At 40.0% G+C, this 21,952-nt stretch overlaps 1 protein-coding gene across 1 annotated transcript in view; it reads left to right on the plus strand.

Moving 5' to 3' along the window:
• LOC118253777 (transducin-like enhancer protein 4) overlaps window positions 1–21,952 on the plus strand; it is a 96,590-nt gene that overhangs the window by 18,788 nt on the left and 55,850 nt on the right. The window contains 2 exon segments of the mRNA XM_035558540.2: window positions 12,467–12,529; window positions 21,289–21,363. Of these exon segments, the coding sequence (XP_035414433.1) occupies window positions 12,467–12,529; window positions 21,289–21,363 (138 nt within the window).

A 21,952-nucleotide genomic window follows, 5' to 3' on the forward strand; every position in this document is an offset into this window, starting at 1 on the left:
GAAACTTGCAGCTGAAACAGATAGTGATGTTAACCCGAGAGGTGAAAAGGTTGTTGTGTGGTTGATAGGAACATGTCTTGGTTGCAGCATAGTGGAGGAAGTGAAACAGAGTGCCTTCCCATGCTGAAAGGAGTATCGGTATATGTCACAAGATGAGAACAGCTTGCCAAGAGCGCTGTGGTGTGGTTTGCTCTTTTAACTGTGTTCTTGTTTTCTGACTTAAAGGAGGAAGGTGTTGAGCACTCACAAGAAGTCTCAGCATAGAGGCTTTGGGTGTCTGAGACTGCAGTTTTCTGTGAGCTTCAAGGTGGCAACAAATGGCATTGATAATGAAGGGGGTGATGCAAAATTTGCCTTTGTATCTTCTTCTTTGGGTTAACCCTAGGGTAAACTGGGTCTGGGAATGGGATTTGTATTTAAAAAAAAATAAAATAAAGGAAGTTTGGGTTAGTTTTAACTTGGATAAGTTCCTGGTTTGGTTCACCACATACCCATGAAAAGACTAGCAGCACAAGGGTGGGTTGAGCAGGAGCAGTGGCACACTTTGGTGCCCGTTTTTACACAAGTTCATGTGAAAACCACAGCAAAAGCCTTCTATCTCCAAAACAGGTAGAACATAACTGGTGAGAGCACTGCCCATGTTTCTGACCCAGCTGTTTTTACAGGGGGGTCATGGTTGCTGAACTGCACTAACTTTGTGGAGGAATCCAAAAGTGATGATGAGAACACGTTGTAAGGAGAAATGTGTTCATGTTGTTATCACATGGTTAATCTGTTGATAGAATTGATCATTTACCCCTTTGATGTGCTTGCTTTTGACCTATTTCCCATGTTCTAGATGTTTTTATTAAAGTCTCTGTATGCAAAATGATGAGGAGCACATTTAACATATGGCACATCTTGAGTATTTATCTGAAATTAATGCAGTTCATAGGAACTCTTCACATAAAGTGTGATCTCACAGGGAGTTATAGCACTGGAAGAGGTTTCATGGAACCTACATTTCTGCACCAGAGAGTTCTCCTTTGCTCCATACCTCCTGTTCTGCTTTTTACAGCGTTTTCTTAAATTTTATGTTTCTTTAAAAAGTTTATGTTAAGGTATTTGAAAACTTCTATAATGGTGATTTAATTTCAAGATAAATGTAATTTAGTATTGCTTGACTCAGAGTCTGTCCTGGTAAGAGTTTTACTGGGGAAATGCCATTCAAATGAATTGAATATGAAGATGTACTTAGTGTATCCAGCTGTCTTGGACAAGCGAATTTCCTGGATGTATTAAGCATTCATGTCTTACAAGTGTCTTAACATTTGCTTTGCAAATGTGTCCTCTTAGAAGGTTAAAAGGCGTATTGTAAACTGTCTGATTATTTTAGATGTACTTCACTAGCGAAACTACCACTTGTTAGATATTCACATTTTGAAGGATAAAATTACCTGTTCTTTTCTAGTCCTCCTCCACTTAAGAGAAAACTGGTGAGTGCTGCAGGGAACTCCAGTTGCAGAAATGCTGAAATCCGAATAGAGTTATTGTCAGCAGAGGTAGTTACGGTCCACAGCGATTGAAATTATGAGCCATGACAATTCATATCAATATTTTTTCCTCTATAGGAGTCAGGGTTACAGACTGTTACTTTGTTGTTGCTCACAGAAAAGCAGCATTTTGCTGCAGCAAGAATCCTTTCCTGTTAGGCTAATGGTGGCCCCACGTTTTACTTAAAAAAAAAAAAAAAAAGTGGGTACAAAGCAGTGTTGTCTGAGTGGTGGCAGAGATGTGTGAACTGCTGGAACATTCAGTGTTTCACTACTGTGTGAATCTGCTCAGTGTGCCAGCTCCACGGTGCTGCCCCACCTACACTGTGGGCAGCCTGCCTGAGAGAAGAGGAATTGGGTTCCTGCTGGCTGTGCCAATGTGTGTGGGGTGGGGTGGTGAAAGCCCCAAACGGCAGGGCTGGTAGCAGTTCATCCTCGCTTGCCTGTCCCCAGGGTGCCATGGCATTGAGGTTTGTGGCTGATAACTTCATTAGAAATGTGATATCATCTCATCATCTCAAAACATGATGAAATCAAGAGTCGGCACCTGAAGTTGAAATTTCCAATTATGTTCAGAGTAAAAAAAACTTGTGCTCTACTACACACCCTTAGCATTTTATATAACTTTAATTTGTCTATTGAGTGTTGATTAAAAAAAAGAAAAAGTTCTCTATAGGTGGGAAAGGGAGAGAGGTATCTTAAATGTAATCAGATTCTTAGATAATCTCTTGATTCCAGAAGAAGGAACTTGATAAAATACCTCCAAGGGATACAATGGAACATCTGTTTATTTATCTTCAGAAAGATTTAACAGGTATCATACTTCTACAGGGTTTAAAAATGGAGATGGTAACATGCTTTATTTGGATGCGTGTCATTGAAAGGATCTAAAGTGGATGTTTGATTATAGCATTGCTTTAAAATCCACTGCACTATTCTTTCATCTCTTTGGGGGGCATAACTAAAATTAAATGGTTTTGTGTACTGGCTTAAGAAGGGTAAGATTTTTATCTACTAAATTATGTCAAATACCAAAGTTTGTTACCTTAATGTACGGAAATTACATCTGAGTATTGCTCATTTTCATAATACAACAGGAAGGTGCAATGGAAAATGAGTTAAATTGTTGTTTCCTTTGCATAGACTACTTTTCCTTAAGTAAACTTTTTTTTTTTCTGAATTTCTTAACTAAATAATAACTATCCAACACATGGTGTGAAATCTCTGGGTAGGAAGAAGAGATGAAGGATTGGAGGTGAAACAACACAGTGTTCTAACAGTGTTGAAATTATTGTAACCAGACCTAACAAATCCACTGCACAGGTCAGTGTGCGGATTCCTAGCATTTATCTTTCTAGAAGCAAACATAAACAAACGTAATTATAAATGAATTGAGTGGGCTTTGGGCTGCAACATCCATGAGCTGCAAGGATGAGGTAGCAAAGACAACCAGAAGTGGAAGGTGGAAGACAAGTAGTAACCACATCTCCAGATGAGTTTGAAAGAGAATAAACCAAGTTCAATAGCTATGGTGTTTTTTTTTTTTTTTTTATGGAGACTTGCCTTTTTTTTTTCCCTTTTTGTAAGTTTATTGGTCAACTTTCTGTAGTTCATTTAAACCTGGAGCAGCGCAATGTTTGCTGGATAAACTTTTTCTTTTTTTTTTTTTTTTTTTTTTTTTTGTCAGGAGGAAAGCAGAAATGTGTTGACAGTGGTTGCATGGTGTTGGTGGTCAGGACTGGACTAGTACAACCTCGTACATGTAACTGGAGTCTGCCACAATCTCCATAGTTCTAAGGCTTGATAGTGTATCAGCTTCTTAGTGATGACATTGGGAGCATACTGCTCCAAAGCACTGGAACTGGAGAGTGGAGGTCGGATGATGGGGGCCTATTGCTTCTTCTGAATGTTTTCTTTCTTCTTTTTGTCTACTTGCAAATGAAGGGCAAGTGTTGGTGGGGATCAGGAGTGAGAGCTGGGCACTTGATCAGATTCAGGAGTGAGACCTGGGAACTTGAACCAGCTCTAACTATTTTGTGGAGGGAAAATGATTTTAGTGTTTCTTTTGTGTTAACATTTGAAAAAAGCATCGGAGTCCCCTTTCCTGAGCACTGTTTGTATAGGTTTTAAAAGCATGGTTTTGTCTGGATTAACCTGGTAGAGGCATTCAGCCTTTTGCTAAAAAGCTGGCTCCTTAATATTTTTCCAGTGAAGCTAAGGACATCCCAAAGTAACGATAAGTCTACTGAGAATGGGTTTTGACTCTCACCTTCCGTTGGTTCTTTATGATGTACAGATTGAAACTACTGATCAGCAGTATTTCTCTTTGATTACAATTCCTTCAACTCCTGAGAAAGAGTATGAACTTGTGATGTAAATAGATAGGGGACTTACTGCACCAGATCAAATTGAAACTGTGCATTAAAAGCACTATATGTATGTAGTTGTATGGCCAGTCTGAGATTGGCTCGTGTCATTTCCAGTAGGTACGGAAGAACTGTGTTCAGACTGTTTGGAGGGATGCATGAGGGGACGGGTCAAGCAGTAAGAGAGCGTGACAGTGCATGTTCCAGCATTTCAGCTGTTATGGGCAAACATTAAAATGGAAAGTTCTGACCTAATTAATTATGAGATGGACACAAAAGATTGAGCTCAGAGCTAAAGCTGCCTTAGTGGGATGCCACAGGTTTATAAGCTTAAAAAGAAAAAAAAAAAAAGCTTAAATAAGCTTTAAAAAAAAAAAAAAAACAACTGTGAAGTCAGATTCCTTGAGATGGTGGAGCAAGCTGGAATCTTCTCATTCTTACAGTATGAGGCCATATTTTACAAAGTATGTAATCCTATGAAGTGTCCTGTGTGAGGATTGCTGGTATGTGGTGGGATAGTACCTTTTAGGGTACTACAGTGCTGTATTGATGTCTTTCCTGAAACACCACCGTGCTTCACAGTGGTCCCTTCTTACTTGTTTCAGTCTGCTTTTTGGGCTCTCTTGGAAGAAGGGAAGTTGAAGCCAGTTTCTGTCATTTTAAATTCCATTTGCAACTTTTCTTCTGAATACTCTGCAAGTATTTCTGGCATGGCAGGACAGGATGCAGCTTGCTACCTGCTGGTAGCCTGAAGAACTGAAGATGAGACACTCCAGGCAATGCATTTCTGTGTCCTTACTTGCTGGAAGACATTGATATTAACAATAAACATGAGTTCCTCAAGTGACAGGTTTGAAGCAAGTTTGTTAGCTCACTTGATTTTCTTTTTATTGTCTTAATCATGAATGGTTCAGTATGTATCTTTTCTTGTTCAGTTGAGGTCCATGTCGTTCTTGAGACATTAAATAAAAGCCATGTCTTATCACTTCAGCAGCCCATGGATTGGGATGTATGTTAGTATTTTAGAATTTTGAAAATTCTGCCACTCCAATCTATTGCTTATATTGCTGTCCTCAATATTTTTGTACAAAATAAGCACATAAATTAATTTATTAAAGAGTAATTATCAAGTTTACAGTACTCCATAGGCTTAGTTGCAATGTTTATAAAGGAGGTTGATTAGGAAAGTGAGGGGGGGTAGGTATATGTGTTTATTTAGCAGGATCTTGTTGTTGCATTCAACTGTATAAGTGCATTTCATACCAATAAAAATTAAATCTTCTGTTGCTCAAGTTTATTGAAGAAGTTTTCTGTTTAATGTCTCTCTCACTAGAGATCTTTGTCCTCCATCCTCTTTGAGTACAGGACTAGATTATTTACATCTCTGTTTCCAAACAACATTCCTTAATGGCTGAAGAGGATTTTTATATTCAGGGCTTGCAATATTTTCTCCAGTTCTGTAGAACTGGAGTAAGCACTTCCAGACAACAGTCTGTGATTAAAACAAAACACATTCTTCTTTATGAAAGAAGAGTTAATTTTCTGTGAAATACTAAGATTAGCTTTTTTGCTCGCTTTATTCAGGATCCTGATATGTCTCATACAGTGTAATAATGTTTTTTTCCTCATTAATTTGTGAAACGCTTGTTTAGATACTATGGGTGTGTGCGTGTGTTCTTGGTAAGCACTTAATAAACTAGATTGATCTTTTTGGCAAAGGCTGCATTGTGTAAAACAAATTAAACCTGAAATAACAGTTGTTTCAGATTATTTTTCTGAAAGTGTAATTGCATATATTCCTTTTCCTACTGGCTGCTGAAATGGGTTTCCCAATAGTGTTTTATTATTCTGTTTTATTTCAACAATACATATATAGTAGTTTTGTTTCCATTCCAGTGACAGACCTACAGCCTCCAGTGGTAATTCTTTACCAGCAATTTTTTATAATTGTAATAACTATGGAACTTCATGAAATGTAGTGGAAATATTTTTCCTGAAGTTTATATACTATAAATAAAATCCCAATTTTGCTTTTTTCTCTGCTAAAAAGAAATGCAAATGGAGATTTTTAAAGCAACAAATAGATTCTCAACACTATATGTGTTAGAACATTTCTCAGTATTTCAATATCTGAAGTTTATATGACTCTTGCTTCTCTCTTAGGCTCCAGTTGTGTTAAGAATTGGGACATACGCTAAAATACTTAGCAAGGCACTTAAACACGTTCCCATATTTTACCATGTGCTTAAGTCCAACTGTTACTGTGTGCAGCAAAGGTGAATTGAACTAAGTCCCTAGGTGTTACCGTCAAGGGGATTCAGGAGTGTAGTGGTCTGTTGTGTGCTCTCTCCTGCATGCAGCTGGTGGCTGCTGGGCAGCAGTTGTGCCACAAGCACTCTGACACCAGTAACTAGCTCTGTTTTGGGCTGGGCTGCCTCATGGGGGCTTCTTCTGCACAGCCTTGCCCACAGACTTATCTGCTGAACGTTTTTCAGAATTACCAAGTTTTCAGAGGCACTTTGAAAGGTCAGATTTTTAAATATACTGGTCTGCATATCTAGGCAATTAAGCACCATTTAAGTATTGCTCCCTCGTTGCTTTGGTCAAAAAGATGTTGTTGGCTGAGCTGTGGAATTAAGCAGTTGCTCTTGTGTTGTATCCTTTCAATAATTTTGAGGGACTATTGACTGATACAGGTCCTCATTCCTTTACATGGGTCAGATTCAGGCACAATGATTTTGTTATCATCTCTTTATATGCATACCAAAACGTAGGAGAAGGCATGTTTATTAACATTATAGTTAGTAAATGTTCAACCATTCATTTAAAGAAAAAAAGCAACAATGTAAATTGTTATGAAAAGAGCTTAAAACTGTTAAAATAGTGTTTTTTCTTAGGTGGCTCTCAGAGGGAGTCAGACAATACAAGCTTGTGTTAGATAAGTAAAAAGACAATTCCAACTCGAGCCTTCGCTGCCTGCCTCTCCCTCATCCTTTCTGGTTCCATGCTGGTGTGTTTTTATGCAAAACCAAACACCTTTTGTGTTTAGGGAAAGGAGTAATAGAAGTGTCGTTGTTTGTTAACATATTTGACAAACTATGGCAGCAAAAGCTATCCTTTTTATATTTTGGCATGAACAATTGCCCTTTTATTGGGCCATTAATGCTATTTCAGAGCATCATGCTGTATCCACAGGCAATAATTTAGCAGCTGTTTATCAGGAGCTTTCATAAAGCTTTGAATAGTATTATAACATTCAGTAACCCTAACAACAGCATTTCAGAATCTGTGCCGGTTTAAATGGGATATCCGTGAATGTAGTTGTTCAGGGATGCGTGACCCACATAACCTATAAATTTGATTGGAAGTTACAGTGCTGGCATAGGCTGATGGATAGCAGATTAGAGCCCTGATTAACCATGTGATTCACAGACTGGGAATATATTGTCCTAAGAAAGATTCATCAGATGCAATCAGAATTTCAAGTGGTCAGATGAAATTCAAATGTGCTCTGTGCTTTTTTTTTTTTTCCTTGTGCTTTTTTCCTTAGGTTGCCCTCCGTTATTTATTTATTTATTTATTTTTTTATTTTATTTCCAATGCTGAAAAATACTTCTTTGATGAATCTGCTCCTCACCCTAAAGCTGTCTGTCTGTTATTCATCAGAAAGCAGGTCGCAGTTCAGTGAGCAGAAGAAAAGATTTTAATAGAAGCTGTGCCAAGGGCTGTAATGCATCATTTTAGGGCCCTAATTACATTACAATGACAAATATCAATGGTGACAACAGCAATAACCTACATCCTTTAATGGCTATGCTGGAAAAGGAGTTTGGGCGCTGCGCCATTAGATTAGACTTGGTTTCAAAACATAGGCCATTAGAAGTGTGTGTCCACAGCATTATTGGCCGATAACTGAAGCCCAGTGGAAAGGCCTGTAAATAAATGATGCCTCTCTAAAGCTTGGTCCCATGGGACAAAGGAGGCAAAATTAGATGGCTGTGGAAGCAGCAGTGTTTCCGAGGCAACTTTAGCTTTCAATGTGAGGAATTGGCTGCCTTATTTTATGAAATCATACTTTTTCCTTCTCCTGCCAATTAGGCTGATCATGAAAAAAACATTGGTATGGCATCTAAGAGAAAATAGAAGGTCTTAAACTGCTATTTAAACGTATATTTCTAAAAGTCTCTGTCAACATGGAAATGTAACGCAGACTTGTGTTTTTGTTTTGTCTCTTACTTTGTACATTACGGAGTTTTCAGGTCTTGTCTAATCGTGGTTGTAGTAGGCCTACCAAGACGCTAGCCTGCATTATCAGTGTCTACACCTTTAGATCTTAGGGTGTCCTTGTGAGAAATCCACTCTAACTAGCTTTAGTTGGTTAGCTTTTTGTCAAATTGCAGTTGTAATAAGCACTTGAGCGTATTGCTGTTGGATTATTCTATGCAGTTAATTGCAAAAGTGGTTGCAGTGCCATGGCAGAGGATACTTTGCTTTTACTAAATTAAAATGTCTAGTTTAAGATTTGTTTTGTACATCACTTTTTTTTTTTTCTTCATACTAAGCAAAAAACAAATACACAAAAGGTGTGTTTTGGTTCTTGAGTTGTTACGGTTTGGGATCATTAGTTTAATACCTAACACTGAGCAAGGCGATGAGAAAACATTCTTGCATCGCTGAGTGTTGTTGTGTTAACTATTCAATTCTGGACCACTGGAAATGCTTACTGCAGACAACATTCCTTGGGCAAAACGAACAGTATCCTGAGGCATCCCTGCCATCTTTACACTTGAAATAATAAGCATTTGTTTAAAAATGCCTTTCACATTTGACTGTTTGAGTACACAGCATGCATCAGGAGACTTTAGTGTTAAAACAACAAACATGCGTTGTTCCTTTTTTTACCCATGTGTTCTCAGCTGCGTGTAAAGCCACATTGAATTCTCTAATCATATAGTTTTCTGCCTCTGATAACCTGCTCATTGCTATAAGCTGACAAATGTGCTGTGTGAGCATACAGCTTGCCCATACTTTTTGCTATAAATACTTGCTGATGGCTAAAGAAACAAATTTGTTGGTACGAAATTACGATTTAGAGAAATTGTATGAAAGTTTGGGAGAGAAGCAAGACCCCCTTAAAATTTTGTATGCTGCTTTGGGCATCATGTTTCAGTCCCAAGCGCTGAATGTCCCTCTGCCATCGAGTCCAGCACCTCTGTGGGGTTTCAGAGTAGCTGGAAGAAGGGTTGACTGTAGTGCATTTCTGATGCTTTTGGCAACACTTAAAAGAACATGAACCTAACATAAACCTAGGTGAACTTCATCTGCAGGCTATGCTCTTGGCTCGTTTGTAAAGAAGCCTCTGATTTTTTCTTTTCTGAATTTAAGGAATAATTGAAGCGTAATTAAAGTCTTCCCAGCAATATCTGCAGGCACTGGAGGGCTAATGCTGAAGTTCTAACTCTTTCTGGAATATTTTTGAAATTATTGAAGACTTCATCCTTGAATATTCAAGAATAGTTCAGTGTCTGTTTTACAGTTCTCAGTGTCTGTTTTGGCAATAGCAAGAGGCATCCAAAGACAACTTTCTGAGGAAGTTGAAAAGCAGTTGCTTTAGAGTCAAGCCCCAAAGCATTGTGGAATAATAAAGTGGATTGTGTACCCTTCGTGAAGTCTCCCTGTCTCTGGCAGACAAAAGCAGAGCAGGTCTTTTGAGGTTGTCAGACTGCACAATGTGTCATGTCCTTCCTAGCATTTGTGCACGTACCTGGCACTTTCTTTCCTGCAATCTGTGATCTCCAGGGTCAGGCAGCCCATGTCTCAGTCCAGCTATACCTCTGCAGACTGTCAGTCAAGTCCTGCTTCTTATCTGGGGTGTTTCCTTGCTGCACGCTTACTCTGCTGAGGAGCAGAGGGGTCTGCAGAGTGCCACGCGAAGCGGCCTACTCCCAGATCTGGTGTTTTGACTCCCTCTTCATCAGGTGGCTCTATCACTGCCTTTGGCATAGCAGCGCCATGAGATGGTGCGTATTACTTCTTACTGATTACTTCCTCCTTTTGCTTCCCTTGCCAGGACCTTGTAATAGTTATTTTTGCTCTTCAAAACAACTGTCTTTCTGGAAACTGCTCTGAATTTTATCTAAGCGTTAGTGTTGCAGATGGTAAAATGCAAGCATACGCAGGACCACACAACGAGGAAAGCTCATTGCCATGGAAAGTGAAGACAATTTTAACAAGGAAGTCATCTTAGTTTTAGAGGCTGTGCCTAGGCTTCTCAGCTCTGTTGTGACTGGTCCAGCAGGCCCCATGGCTAGCTGAGAACTATGGCTAAGGGATGTCTTAGCATCTCCTAAAGCCGTCACTGAGCTCTTTTTCTTCTCTGTACATTGGGCCAGGTGCTTTCTCACTCAGTTCACCTTCCTGCATGAAAGGACCCCCACTGTTCTGTACTCTGGTGTGGCTGATACCAAGAGGTCTGTTAAGGTTGTGTAACTGCTCATATTCGATCACCGAGTTTGAGTTGTCCAGCTGAGGTGGGGAGTAGTCTTCTGCTGAGCATAGCCAAGGGAAAAGTCCCCTGGGGCTGTGTGGGAGGTGCGTGTAGTTGTGACAGGCATTTTATGGGTGGAATTGTTTAGGAGGAGTTGTTCCATAGTGAGAAAAGCATCACTTCTGTTTTATTACTGCTTAAAGGGTAGGCCAGAGGGACTCCACCTTGAGTCACGGACAGCAGTGCTTTGGTGTTTTCTCTTCCTGTGGAAAAGCCTTCGAGAGCAGGACGTGTAGTTTTCTTTTTGGTTTTAAGGCACTCAGGAGATTCCTTGGGGGAAAAAAAACAAAACAAAACAAAAACAAAAACTGTGGCTGGGACCCAAAATTTGGAAATGACTGAATTAATGGTGCTTGAACTACTACAGCACAGGTACTTTTTAAGAGTGCATTGTATTACAGTCTACAATTCCTTAATCAAATACTGCTTCTCAAATAATGCAGTACTAGATCATGAAGCCTTTCTGGCTGAAGCTTAGACACACATCTCGTAGCTCCCTGTATTGCTTAATGTAACAAGCAGTTCATAAATCTCAGGATGAAATAGCAAACACTGTCTATTTAAAGGAGTATTTAGGTTTTGCATTGTAGCATATCTGATATTATAGGCATGTATAGACCTTTGAAATCAGCAGATAATTTAGCTTTGTGATGAAATATTCTCAAGTGTCATTTAAGGTGTCTATGCTTGCTGGTAAAACAGAAAACGTCTAGTAGATGAATGTCAAACGTATTAAAATGCATAACTTTAGTGAGATGGGGACTTGCATAAATCATGAAGATCAGTGAGAAGATGATAGTGCAACATAGAGATTGATACATAAATAACCTATGGGAGTTTAAATGGATTTTGGAGAGATGAAGAAATTGCATTGAGAAGTAGCATGTGTAAACACGAGTGTGTCACAGTACGCACAAGGGGGCAGAGTTAGTTTCACACATGCCCTTACCTCCAGCATTCCATGTCTTCTGGTTATGTAGCTATGTAACTGTAATATTCCTTGAACACGGGTTTATTTTCTGTGTAGTTCTGTCTTTTTTAATGCTAGTTCTGGGCCTTTCTGTTCTGTCGGTTCATTTCTAAGGTTGTGCAATTTAAGAGACTGCATAGCAAAAAGGCCAGAGGGGTTGCTGGTAAAAGAAGGAAGCCCAAATTGCACAAGTTTATACGTCTTTGTCATATGGTTAGTGATTTTGCAAGAGGAAGAGCATTCTGTCCTACTGTATAATGAAGAACTGGCCCTGGTTATAATTTATTATAAGAAAGTTACAATTTATTGTAAGAAAGTCTACATCACTTTAAATGTTCTGTCACTAAAGCTGTAATTCTTGTGTTATCTCTCCAAATCTCCTCTGTCTCTATTGAGATTTGCAGATTAGATACACAGAATAAGAATTCTGCAGCGTGGAAATAAAGCATCATATATTATCCATTTCTGATCATGATTATGGTCTGCATCATGAAAGCAACTACTGTTAACCTTGGATTTGATAATGGCAAAAATATGATACAATTATGCAAGAATATATAAATATAAATTTATAAAATGTGTGTAAAATTATTATCAGTGAAGTTGTATATAGTATTGCTAACGTTCTCCCAGTGTACATATAGAAGTAATTGGTTTATTTGATCCCTTCACTTACAGTGGCATTGTTGTAATTTGAAGTGATACTTCTTTTTGCCTCTTAGGAGAGATTTTAGTGCAATACACTGTATTTTGTTTTTCTTTTTTGTTAAATCTCCTGAAGAGTCTTTCTTCAAAAACAAATGTCTTTGTTTATATAATGAAAATTAACTTCTCTTTGTCTTATATGGAACTTCTAAACTGTAAAACTTTTTAGCCAGAAATGACCGTCTGCTAGGAACTATTGAACAGGCATCCAAATGCTTCTGCTAAGCTATCCTAGCCAGAAGATGGCTAGAGATGGAAACAAACAAACATATGTTCTGTGCTCATGGGTAACAGTTGCATCTGAGAATTTATATAATTAAAACTTCTTTCTTCTTGTCATTTGCAGGCAGAAATTGTCAAGAGGTTGAATGCTATATGTGCACAAGTTATTCCCTTCCTGTCCCAAGAGGTAGGTAGTAGTTTGCACTGGTACTAATCTAAACAATTGCCTCATCATATCTGTTACAAAAATGGGACTTTGTGTTGAGACTGTTCATTTATAAATCTCATAGTGCTTGTAGATGACTTTCCACTGCGTTGTCCTCATTGTAACTTAATTATCCTCTCCAATTCTATTATAATGTCATTTAAATGTGTTTATGAAATTGAGAGTGTTGTAATGTGTTAAGCAAAATTTTACATGTTTAAATACTTTGCTGTCACACACAAACGCAGTTTTGCTCACAATTCTGACTTTGTCAACCTGAAATCAGAGGGTAGCTTGCAAAAATGCAAGAAAGGCATGATTTGTGCTACATTCCTGGCAGCAAGCTTTAAAGTTTGGCACAAACTTATGTTTTGGTGAAATGAGTAGTGGTGCTCAACAGAATAGACCTACAAATGCAGCTTTTTTTCTGCGTGTTTTCTCTCCGCATCCCAGATTACTTATTACCGTAAATCCTTTTATGTTTTCTGCATATTTGGGGAATATAGACAGAAGATTGAAACTCACTGTGAGCTAATTTCTCTAAGCACTAATTTTCTCCAAATTACTCTTTGCCGGTATTATCCCGAGCGCGCAGTAGATACTTGGAGGGGCACTGGGATTTGCGGGAGTTGGTTGGAGCTAGCGAGGGAGCCTTGGAGCCACAGGCATGTGCGAAGTGAAATGGCAGCGTGGTGCATGACAGGAGATGTTGCGTGCGTGATGGCTTCCCGTCCCCACCCTACTGGGGGAGAGGGACGGGGAGGTGGGGTCTGACAGTGCCCGCTGGTGCGCATCTGTTTAATGTGTGGTTTCGCTTCAGTAGCTGAGAAGTCAAAGCTGGAAGCTGTATTTCTTTGTGTTGCATACATAAAACATCATATCCGTGCCTGAGAATATGCTAGGGCTCTTTCCGCCACCTTTTCAGCTGCTCCGTAAAGTGCCATTGCATTTGAAGAGAGCTGCTCATCCTGCTACGTACCAGGGGCCGTGTGCTCAGCACCAGCATTCAGCTGATGCTGCCTGTGTACATGCGCCCACGTCTGCCTGCGTCTGAAACGAGAATGACGCTATGAAAACTAGGACCTGGCAGTGTCTGCGAGCGCAGCAGTGCTCCTTGCCTGTAAAGATGGGTTTGTGGAAACTAAATGATGTCTAATGATCTAGTTAGATTGCTGGGGGACCAGAATTCAAGTGCTGCGTGGATCTAAAACGGGTAACTGTTGATTTTGTATTTCGACTGCTATGGAATCGCTGTACTTCTAGTTAGGGGGGTTTATTTGCTGCACAGGAATAACACTGCATATAAAAATGAAGTGTAAAGCTGACTCATACTCATGCTAAAGCGAGCACGAAAATGTCACGATTTTGAAACAAAGGCAGGGGTGAGTACTTGGCAGGCAAAGCTGTGATCTTGGCGAAGGCACACGATCAGTATTCCATGACAGAGACATCTTCTCCTGAGTATGTGATACAGTGTTTAGAAACTCTGTACCGCTATACTACTATTGGTACTGCTATTTTCAGATGAAATCCGAAGCAGAACTCTGGTACACAAGCAAGTTGCACTGCTCTGCCTGCTCTGCTTCCAGAACCTAGCCTGTTCTTCCTGGAGCAGGTCTGGTTCTTGCCAGGGAGTACATCTGAAGTGAGATGTGTTTTGTTTACAGTGACTGCTAAATTTTGGCCTTTGGCTCTGATTTTGAAAGCGTTAGTGTCTACCCCATCTATGTGGAATTTTTTTTTTTTTTTTTTTAAAAAAAAAAGGGCAGTGAGTTTTTGAGCTTTAGTGTTAGTGGCATCCCACATAGGTGAGCAGACTCTCTCCTTTTTCTCTGCTCTGTTTTGCATCATGCTCTCCTCTCCCTGGTACTAGATCACCCTGGAGTCATTCTCCTGAAAGCTGGTATTGATACAGTTTAAGTGCATGTATTAGAGAGAGGAGGCATTGTGATGGCTTCACATCGTGCTTCTTACTTTTCCTCAGTCAATGTGAACCTCCCTTGTGATGCTCACATGCTGTAACTTCTGAACTATAAGCCAAAGGCTCTGATCACTATTTGACAACCTCCTGGCCATCAAGCCAGGCATGGAGAACATAATTTTAAAATAATCATGAACTTAACCATTTCAGTGGCTTTCTCACTAATATGCTTGTTGTAAGAACTAGACAACAGAGATGATCCAGATTGTAAATTTAGTAAATGATGTTGTCCCGCTTCTGTCATGGGTACTGTACCATGCAGTAAGGGCTTAAGCGCACTATTGTCGGTATGTTTCGTGACCACCGTTTTCTTTTTTAGGCTTTAAATCAGAGCTTTGAGTTAAGTTTTTAGATCTGAAAACAATATCTCTTATGGTTTCTGTGCTAGTGGGCCTTTGCTTTTCAGAACCATGGCCTGTAAAGTTTCCTTCACCTGTTTGCATGTCTTGTTTACCAAGTCTTACATCTGCTTCTCTGTGCATGCTCTGTGATGTCAAAGCTCTTCAGGCTACAAAGGAAATGGAGAGGTCAAGAAAAGTTCACAACTTCAGTATTTTTACATGCATTGACAAAGACAAAAGGGAACACTTCCAAAAAGCCAGTGTACACATTTGTCTTGCTTGGAGGCAAACGTGTTTTTTAGTTCATCTAGCAAGAAGGGAGCAGGGCTAGACAGCAAAGAAAGATTGAAAGGGGAAGTGCAAAAAAACTTTTCACATTTCTTGACAGTGCCACCGATGGTGATAGTTTTCATATCGGGGTTAAGAAAATACTGGTGACTGCATGACTTCTATAAATACAAACACTTCTTAAAATCAGGTTATTTCGGCAGCATATGCTGATGAGACAAAAGAGAACTGATCTCCAGTTTTGAGTGTTCTGCTAGTCTTGGTTTCTATCTAATTTGTATCTTTAAGAAGTAAGAGTCTTAATGGAAGCCTCTTTTATTTCATCATCTAGATTAACAGAGAATTGAATTGCAGCGTGCTTTTGCTGTTTATGCAGTTTGCATACAGTCTAATTGTGGAATAGTGGCTGAAAAATGTGATCAGACTCCTTTGTATTGTGCCTGAGGGAAAAATGAACAAAATACAGTGGTTACATGCACTGATGGCAACATTATTGCCTCATAATAGCACCAGGTTAACTTGTCTTATTGCTTGTTAACTTTGTAAGGAATCAATGGCTTGCGATAACTCACTTAGAAGTAAGAAATTGTGGCCAAAATCACTAGAGATCTCATGAAAAGGATGCAATTACAATACGTCACCCTACTGTGCCTTACTGCCTGCTTTGTTTCAAGGAGCAATCCAGTAAAATATTCAGGAAGTTCTCCAGACACAAGACTTGAGTCAGTTTTACAGTGCTGTAGATTACCTAAGTATCCCTTGAAAATAAATTTTTTAACTTGCCTAAATATGCAGTCAGGTGGTACCTTGTTTTTACATTGATTCCAGCTTAGGAAGACTGTAAAGAATATCATCAAGAAAGACAAGCTTCCCATTTTGATAAGAAAGAATGACTTTGTGGTCGGGGCATGAGATGAACCTCAGGGGTGATCAGCGTTCAATTTCTGCTGCTGTTGCAGACTTCCTGTGTTGCAACAGTCATTTTCCACCTCTGTGTGATGTTGTAAGATATCAGTGTTCTCAAAGTACTTTCTATTATATATGAGGAAAGGGGTGCCTTCAAGCTGTAGGTAAATACTTGGAGTAACTGTTAGCACTCAGTTAACTTAATGTAGATCGGCTGCAGCTGGTGTAGGTAGCTGATGTTATATCATCTGATGATCTAAGCAGTTAGACACTATTCATTTGGGGTCTAAAGCTGTAAATTATGCCTCTGCTAATTTATGCTTCTTCTCAGCTGAGTGTACCAGCTGCAGCACAGCATGGCGTTTGCGTAACCCTGCAGCTTTCAAGTTGAGTCTGGTTCCTGTCTGGTCAACGTGGTGTGTATGACTGGGTGCAACCAGTGGCTATTGCCTTTCAACTCTGTCAGTGTGCCCTGAGAGGCAAATGAACTCATGTGCTGGAGTGCTGTGTTTGTTCAGTGTGACTACAGTTGCTCTTATATCATGGTTACCTGATTTTGAGTAAATATTGACTGTGTTTATATTCATGCAGACACACACAGGCTGACTGATTTACAGCTAACAAAGTAGTCGTGGCAGTCTGGAGCTCAGCACAAGCTACAAATGTTGCTTGAGAAGCCAAACAAATGTTCATAGGATTGTCCCCTGTCGACTTCCATGCCACACTGCAAGCATTATGTAGACTGGAGGAAGCTATGAGAAACATTTTCTGAAGGTTCACCATCCCTTCCAACTACCATTGAACTTCAATAACAGCAAGCCAGACAACTTGCTTTAATGGGGGTCTTCAGTTCCCCATGCAAAATAAGGTGGTCATGTCTACTTAGAAGCATGATCAAATGCCAAACAATTGCATGCATATGTGCAAAGAAACGCACAAAAATGAAATGCTGCATGTGTTACCAAATCCAGTCTTTTCTCCTCAAACACCTTTATATTAGCGGATGTTTTTCCTTTTGCAAGATGGATATGGACCATAACATGCTCGCTCTTCTCTGTATGTATATTCCCAGGAGGTGCTTCTAAAGCTCAGTAAATTTGGGTGAAGAGCATGACACACATTATACAGAAGCAGAGCAGGAGTCCTTAAATGTTATTCAAAAGGAAGTAAGTGTTGGTCTGAGATATGAGAGGCTGAGAAAACTCTGAGAAAACTATCTGCCTTCATCTAGGGCTTGCCCAAGACTAGAGCTGAAACAAGTACAAGGGAGCTGTCAGGTATCTGTAATCCTTCTACCAAGAAAGGAATCTTATTAGCAATTTATGCATATATCACTAGTAGTTTTCTTAGGATTTTATGAAGTGGTTGTTATCTCTTGTCTGAGTTACAGTGTGTGGATTCAGTGACCCTGCTGGTCCTTTTTAGTTTTCTAAGAGTGCTGTACTCCACTGTAAATGTGTTTTTTCTCTCTGGTTCTCACTAGTGTTTTCAGCACTGCTTCATCTCATTATGCTGTCTCTAGATCAGGCTTTTCAGAATGACACTGCTGCAGTTCTTAAGCAAGACCTGGTCTGTACTCCCTCTAAACAGATAATACAACAACAAAATAATATGAATAAAACATGGAAGAATCCACTTGCTTCTGCAAAGTAAATTGTTCATTGAGTTTTGCATCGGGTTTTGTTAGTGGTGCTGAGAAAGGCTGGAATTAGGTATTTTTAACACCAGCTCCTGTGCATGCTTGTCAGGAGGAATTTCTGCTGCTTGGCTGCCATCAGCATGGCTCGCCTGTCATTGGAAGCAGCAGGGAGCTCTGACATGTTATAAAAAAAAAAAAAAACACAAAACCCAGGTATTTTCTACCATGCTGCAACGCATGTGCAGGAGCCAGGGCTAGGTGACAGACAGTGTGGTAAGACAATGTGATGGTGAAAATGCCTCCATCCTACTTGTGGTCTCTGTCGCTACCCACCATGAGACTGAAAGGAGAAGATTTTCCAACAGAAGGCAACTGCAGACACCGCTCATTACAGAAAACAGAAAGGGATGAAGAGAAGAGACAGGGAAGAAGTTAAAAACGAGAAACGATACTAGTCAGGGTGACAGGCAGGGCAGGGTATCGAGTTTATTGCTCTGGCCTGTTAAATGCGATGTAAAATACTGTTTTCTCATATCTGAAGAAAAATGGTTTGCTATTTGTTTGTGTACAGGGTGGAAGGCTAGCATTAAAGTGTGTGTGAAAGCTGCAACCCCGTCGTTACTCAGCTGGAAAAAGAAAAGTCACATTTTTATTTATTTATGTATTTCTTACCTGGCTTTAAGCCTTTCCATGACCACTTCAGGGGCTGACTACTGTGTGGTGTTAACACGGTGCTGCTGGTTACTGGAGCACTTGCAGCAGAATGCCTCCGAGCATCCATCTGGAAGCGGGGCTGTTTGTCCTTCCGCACTGCCGCCCCGTTCACTGTGTGCATTGCCTGCTCCTCACGTGGGCTTCGGGTTGTGCTGGGACCCCAGAGCACTGCCCTGTGCCTTCTTGTTTGCTCTGCTGAGGCAAATGAGTTGGGGTCCCCTCACCAAAAAGGTGCAAGTCGGCGCATGGACTGCTCAGTTTTTGCTTGCTGTGATGCTGTGGTGTGTGTTGTTTGCATCTGTGACTCGAAGTAACTTATGGGTTGCTTGGGGCAGGCCTCCGGTGGGGTGTCAAGGAGCAGGGAGGGAGCTGGATGTGAGTGGGTTGCTGGGCTGAGTTGGAAATGATGGAGAGGCTAATTACAGACCATCTATTTTGGGTGTTGTGCATACCGTGCCACTGAAGATTAAATCAATGTTAAAGCAGCTAGCAATAGAGAGTTTTAATTGTTTCTACTATACCTAATTTAGGTTCAGTGTTATAAGGCCCATGGGTTTTCTACTCTCTATGAAGGCTTGATCCCAAACCTATTAGAATCAATGAAAGATGCCTTGTGAGACTGCTTAGGGAATTTCTGTCTTACAGTGCTTTTCAGCAAAAATCTTAAAGTGAGATTTTGGTACTTGACCCTTCCACCTTCTGTTCTCCACACCTGGGAACGAAACGATGTTTTTCCCAAATACTCTTCAGAGCCATTCTTTATACTTTTGCTGTAAAGGAAAAGAAACCATTTAAACTGTTGCGGAGTTGACTTATTTTTTCAAAGCCTGGATGGAAATTGAAGTCATTTCCGCAATAGCTTTGATGTTTTAGGCCAGCTTTCTGCAGGTTCCTCAGAAGTTTTTCTTTTCCTCCCCGTGGCCCTGGGAACAGGATTTAACTAAATGGGTGTTGGAATTGTAAAGAGTGCTCATATGTACAAATCAAGAACTACATTCCTGTCTTTACTTCCATGTAAAATGGCATTGCCTAGGGGATGTTAGGAAAGCAATGATGACTGTAAACCTCTCAGTAAATGAGGTGGGTTGTTTTTGTTCTCCAAATAAGTTGTTCATGTTTTTTTTTTATTTATTATTATTTTGTATTTATTTATTTATTATTACAGGATCAAACACTATGATCCATTTGTGATATAAATGACCTCCACCAGAAAATGGTGTTGCAATTTTTATGGTCACCCCCTTGCCTTATAAAGCCACTTATCACAGGGCTTTCAGCTACATTATTTATGCAAGCTGTACCTGTCCTCATCACATGATGACCTGGAGATGATAACACATCATCAGGAACTCGAGGCTTGAGAATTGTAATTTCCTTTTTAGCGGTTATCCGTGATGGTGATACATCAGTCACTGCAGGTTTTTTTCCCAAATGCCAAGAACACATTTGCTCATGTTCAGGCCTGCTTTTCGTTCTTTATGTTGGCTGCTCTTAAGTGACAGATTTGGTTTATGTTAGCACTGTAGCTTTAGAAAACCCTAAATGGGACTGCTGTGATTCTGTTTGCAGCAGTATGTTATTTGCTCTCCTGGCATTTCCGTCATTTAATTCTTCTTTGCTTAAAAACAAACAAACCTTAAAACCATTTTCTACCCTCCAGGAATGTTTCTAGATTACCTCTTTCATTATTGCAAGCATCCATTTTTCGTAGCTGGGGTCAATATTTTTCATGGTTATGGGTGGATTTTTAGGCTTGGTTCTCCTTGTCCCGAGAGCTTTTAGGGGAAAGGACAATGTGATTTTTGTTTCTGCGTTGCAGACTCTGTTTTCCCTTTATTACAAAGATAGTAGTGGGGGGAACACTGAGAACTGACATATCCCTGAATGCCAAACCCTTGTGCAACAGAGCCTTTCCGTAGAGCCCTTGCTTCCATCCGAGTTCAGGCTGCCTTACCATGCTCAGCTTGTGGCTCTAAATCAAAGGTGATTCACGCCCAGTACCGATCATACAACCTACTTGCAGTTCGCCCTGGCCCTACATTGCACCAATTTGTCATTTCTAATGCTGATCCTGCAAGGCTGCATGTACAGATGAATTTGCTACCACTGGAGCTCCAAACTGGCACAGGTCTGGTTGCAGGATTAGGACCTTGCTTTTATTTGTAGCTGATGTTTTCAAATAAATACCAATCAGTTTTCAGCATACGGCAATTTTGAATTTACTGCACTAATACAGTATCACTCAAACTGAGATAATATAACCACTGAAGCTTGTAAACTGTGTTGTTAATTAGACCATGTGTTTTTGATGGACTTTTTAAAGCTATTAAAATTTACATGTTGGGGATTGAAATAATTAGTTCTCTTTCACGTGTTTGACAGAATTGTGAATGGCATTTTAAATTTCTTTCTTACGGTTGAGCTGCTTTGAAATGTACCAAGGAGGAGAATCTATATATCCTTCAGTGATGTGGGCACTGTGTGGTTGTTGAAAATACATACCTTTCATTTTCCAGTATGCCTTTTTTTTTTTTTTTTAATGAAAAAGTTTCCATGCCTTTAAGGAAAGTGGTTTGCTTTATAAGGTGGCATGTAAATTCAGGAGCACACTGTGCTTGTGAACAAAAGGAAGACAGGTCCCCCCATATAGCTGGGTTATAAAATAGCTCTTTTTGGTGGTAAGGGTGTAATTCCTGTCAAGTAACAGCATAAATAAAATCCTCCTCTTACCTTATACACAAAATTTGACTGCCTGTTAGAGAACAATTATTTCAAGCCCTGCATGTGATTTAAAAGAAAAAAAAAGGAAAAAAAAATTGTGCTTAGTATTTTTTTTAAATAATTTTATTCTGTTTCTGGTCTTCATTTATAGCACCAGCAACAAGTGGTGCAGGCTGTGGAGCGTGCCAAGCAAGTGACCATGGCAGAACTGAACGCAATCATTGGGGTATGTGGTCTTTCCGTTTCAGCTCTAATAGTATTTGAAAACAGCTTTCTTTTTCTTTCTTTCTTTTTTGAACTCATTTCTATCAGGTGGGCAAAAGCTGGGGGCAGTGGGGAAGGGAGTTGGGTAGCTTGATCTTTGTAAAAGCTGGTTGCTGCTTGAAAACTTCTGCTTGTGCTGCGCTGAGAAGACTAAGAGGGTTAATGTCTGTGTTGTATCCATTCCCTGAAGCGGAGTGGGTATCTGTTTTCTGTTGTCCTTTTTAAGCCACATTGCTTCCTTTGCATACTGCTTGCCAGCCTGCTTCCCTAGCCATGCTAACAGATAGCCTTTGTATGATGCACTGTGCGTTGCTGAGGGGTTGGTTATTCCCCTTGCCGCTGCCCGTGTGTTTTTCTGTGTGGTAGCCTGAGACCATAAATATATGCCACACATTTCTCTCTCTACATTAAAAAATGATTCAGCTACCTTTTGCTTAAATAGAGGAAAAGAAGCACAATAACCCTTCCCCAGTTCATTCACAGGATCCAGTCCCGGTTGTCTAAAAACACAGGTGTGGGGAGCCCCTCTTTTAAAACCTTTACGACCAGCA

The sequence above is a fragment of the Cygnus atratus genome, chromosome Z (assembly GCF_013377495.2).
Source record: "Cygnus atratus isolate AKBS03 ecotype Queensland, Australia chromosome Z, CAtr_DNAZoo_HiC_assembly, whole genome shotgun sequence".
NCBI lineage: Eukaryota > Metazoa > Chordata > Aves > Anseriformes > Anatidae > Cygnus > Cygnus atratus.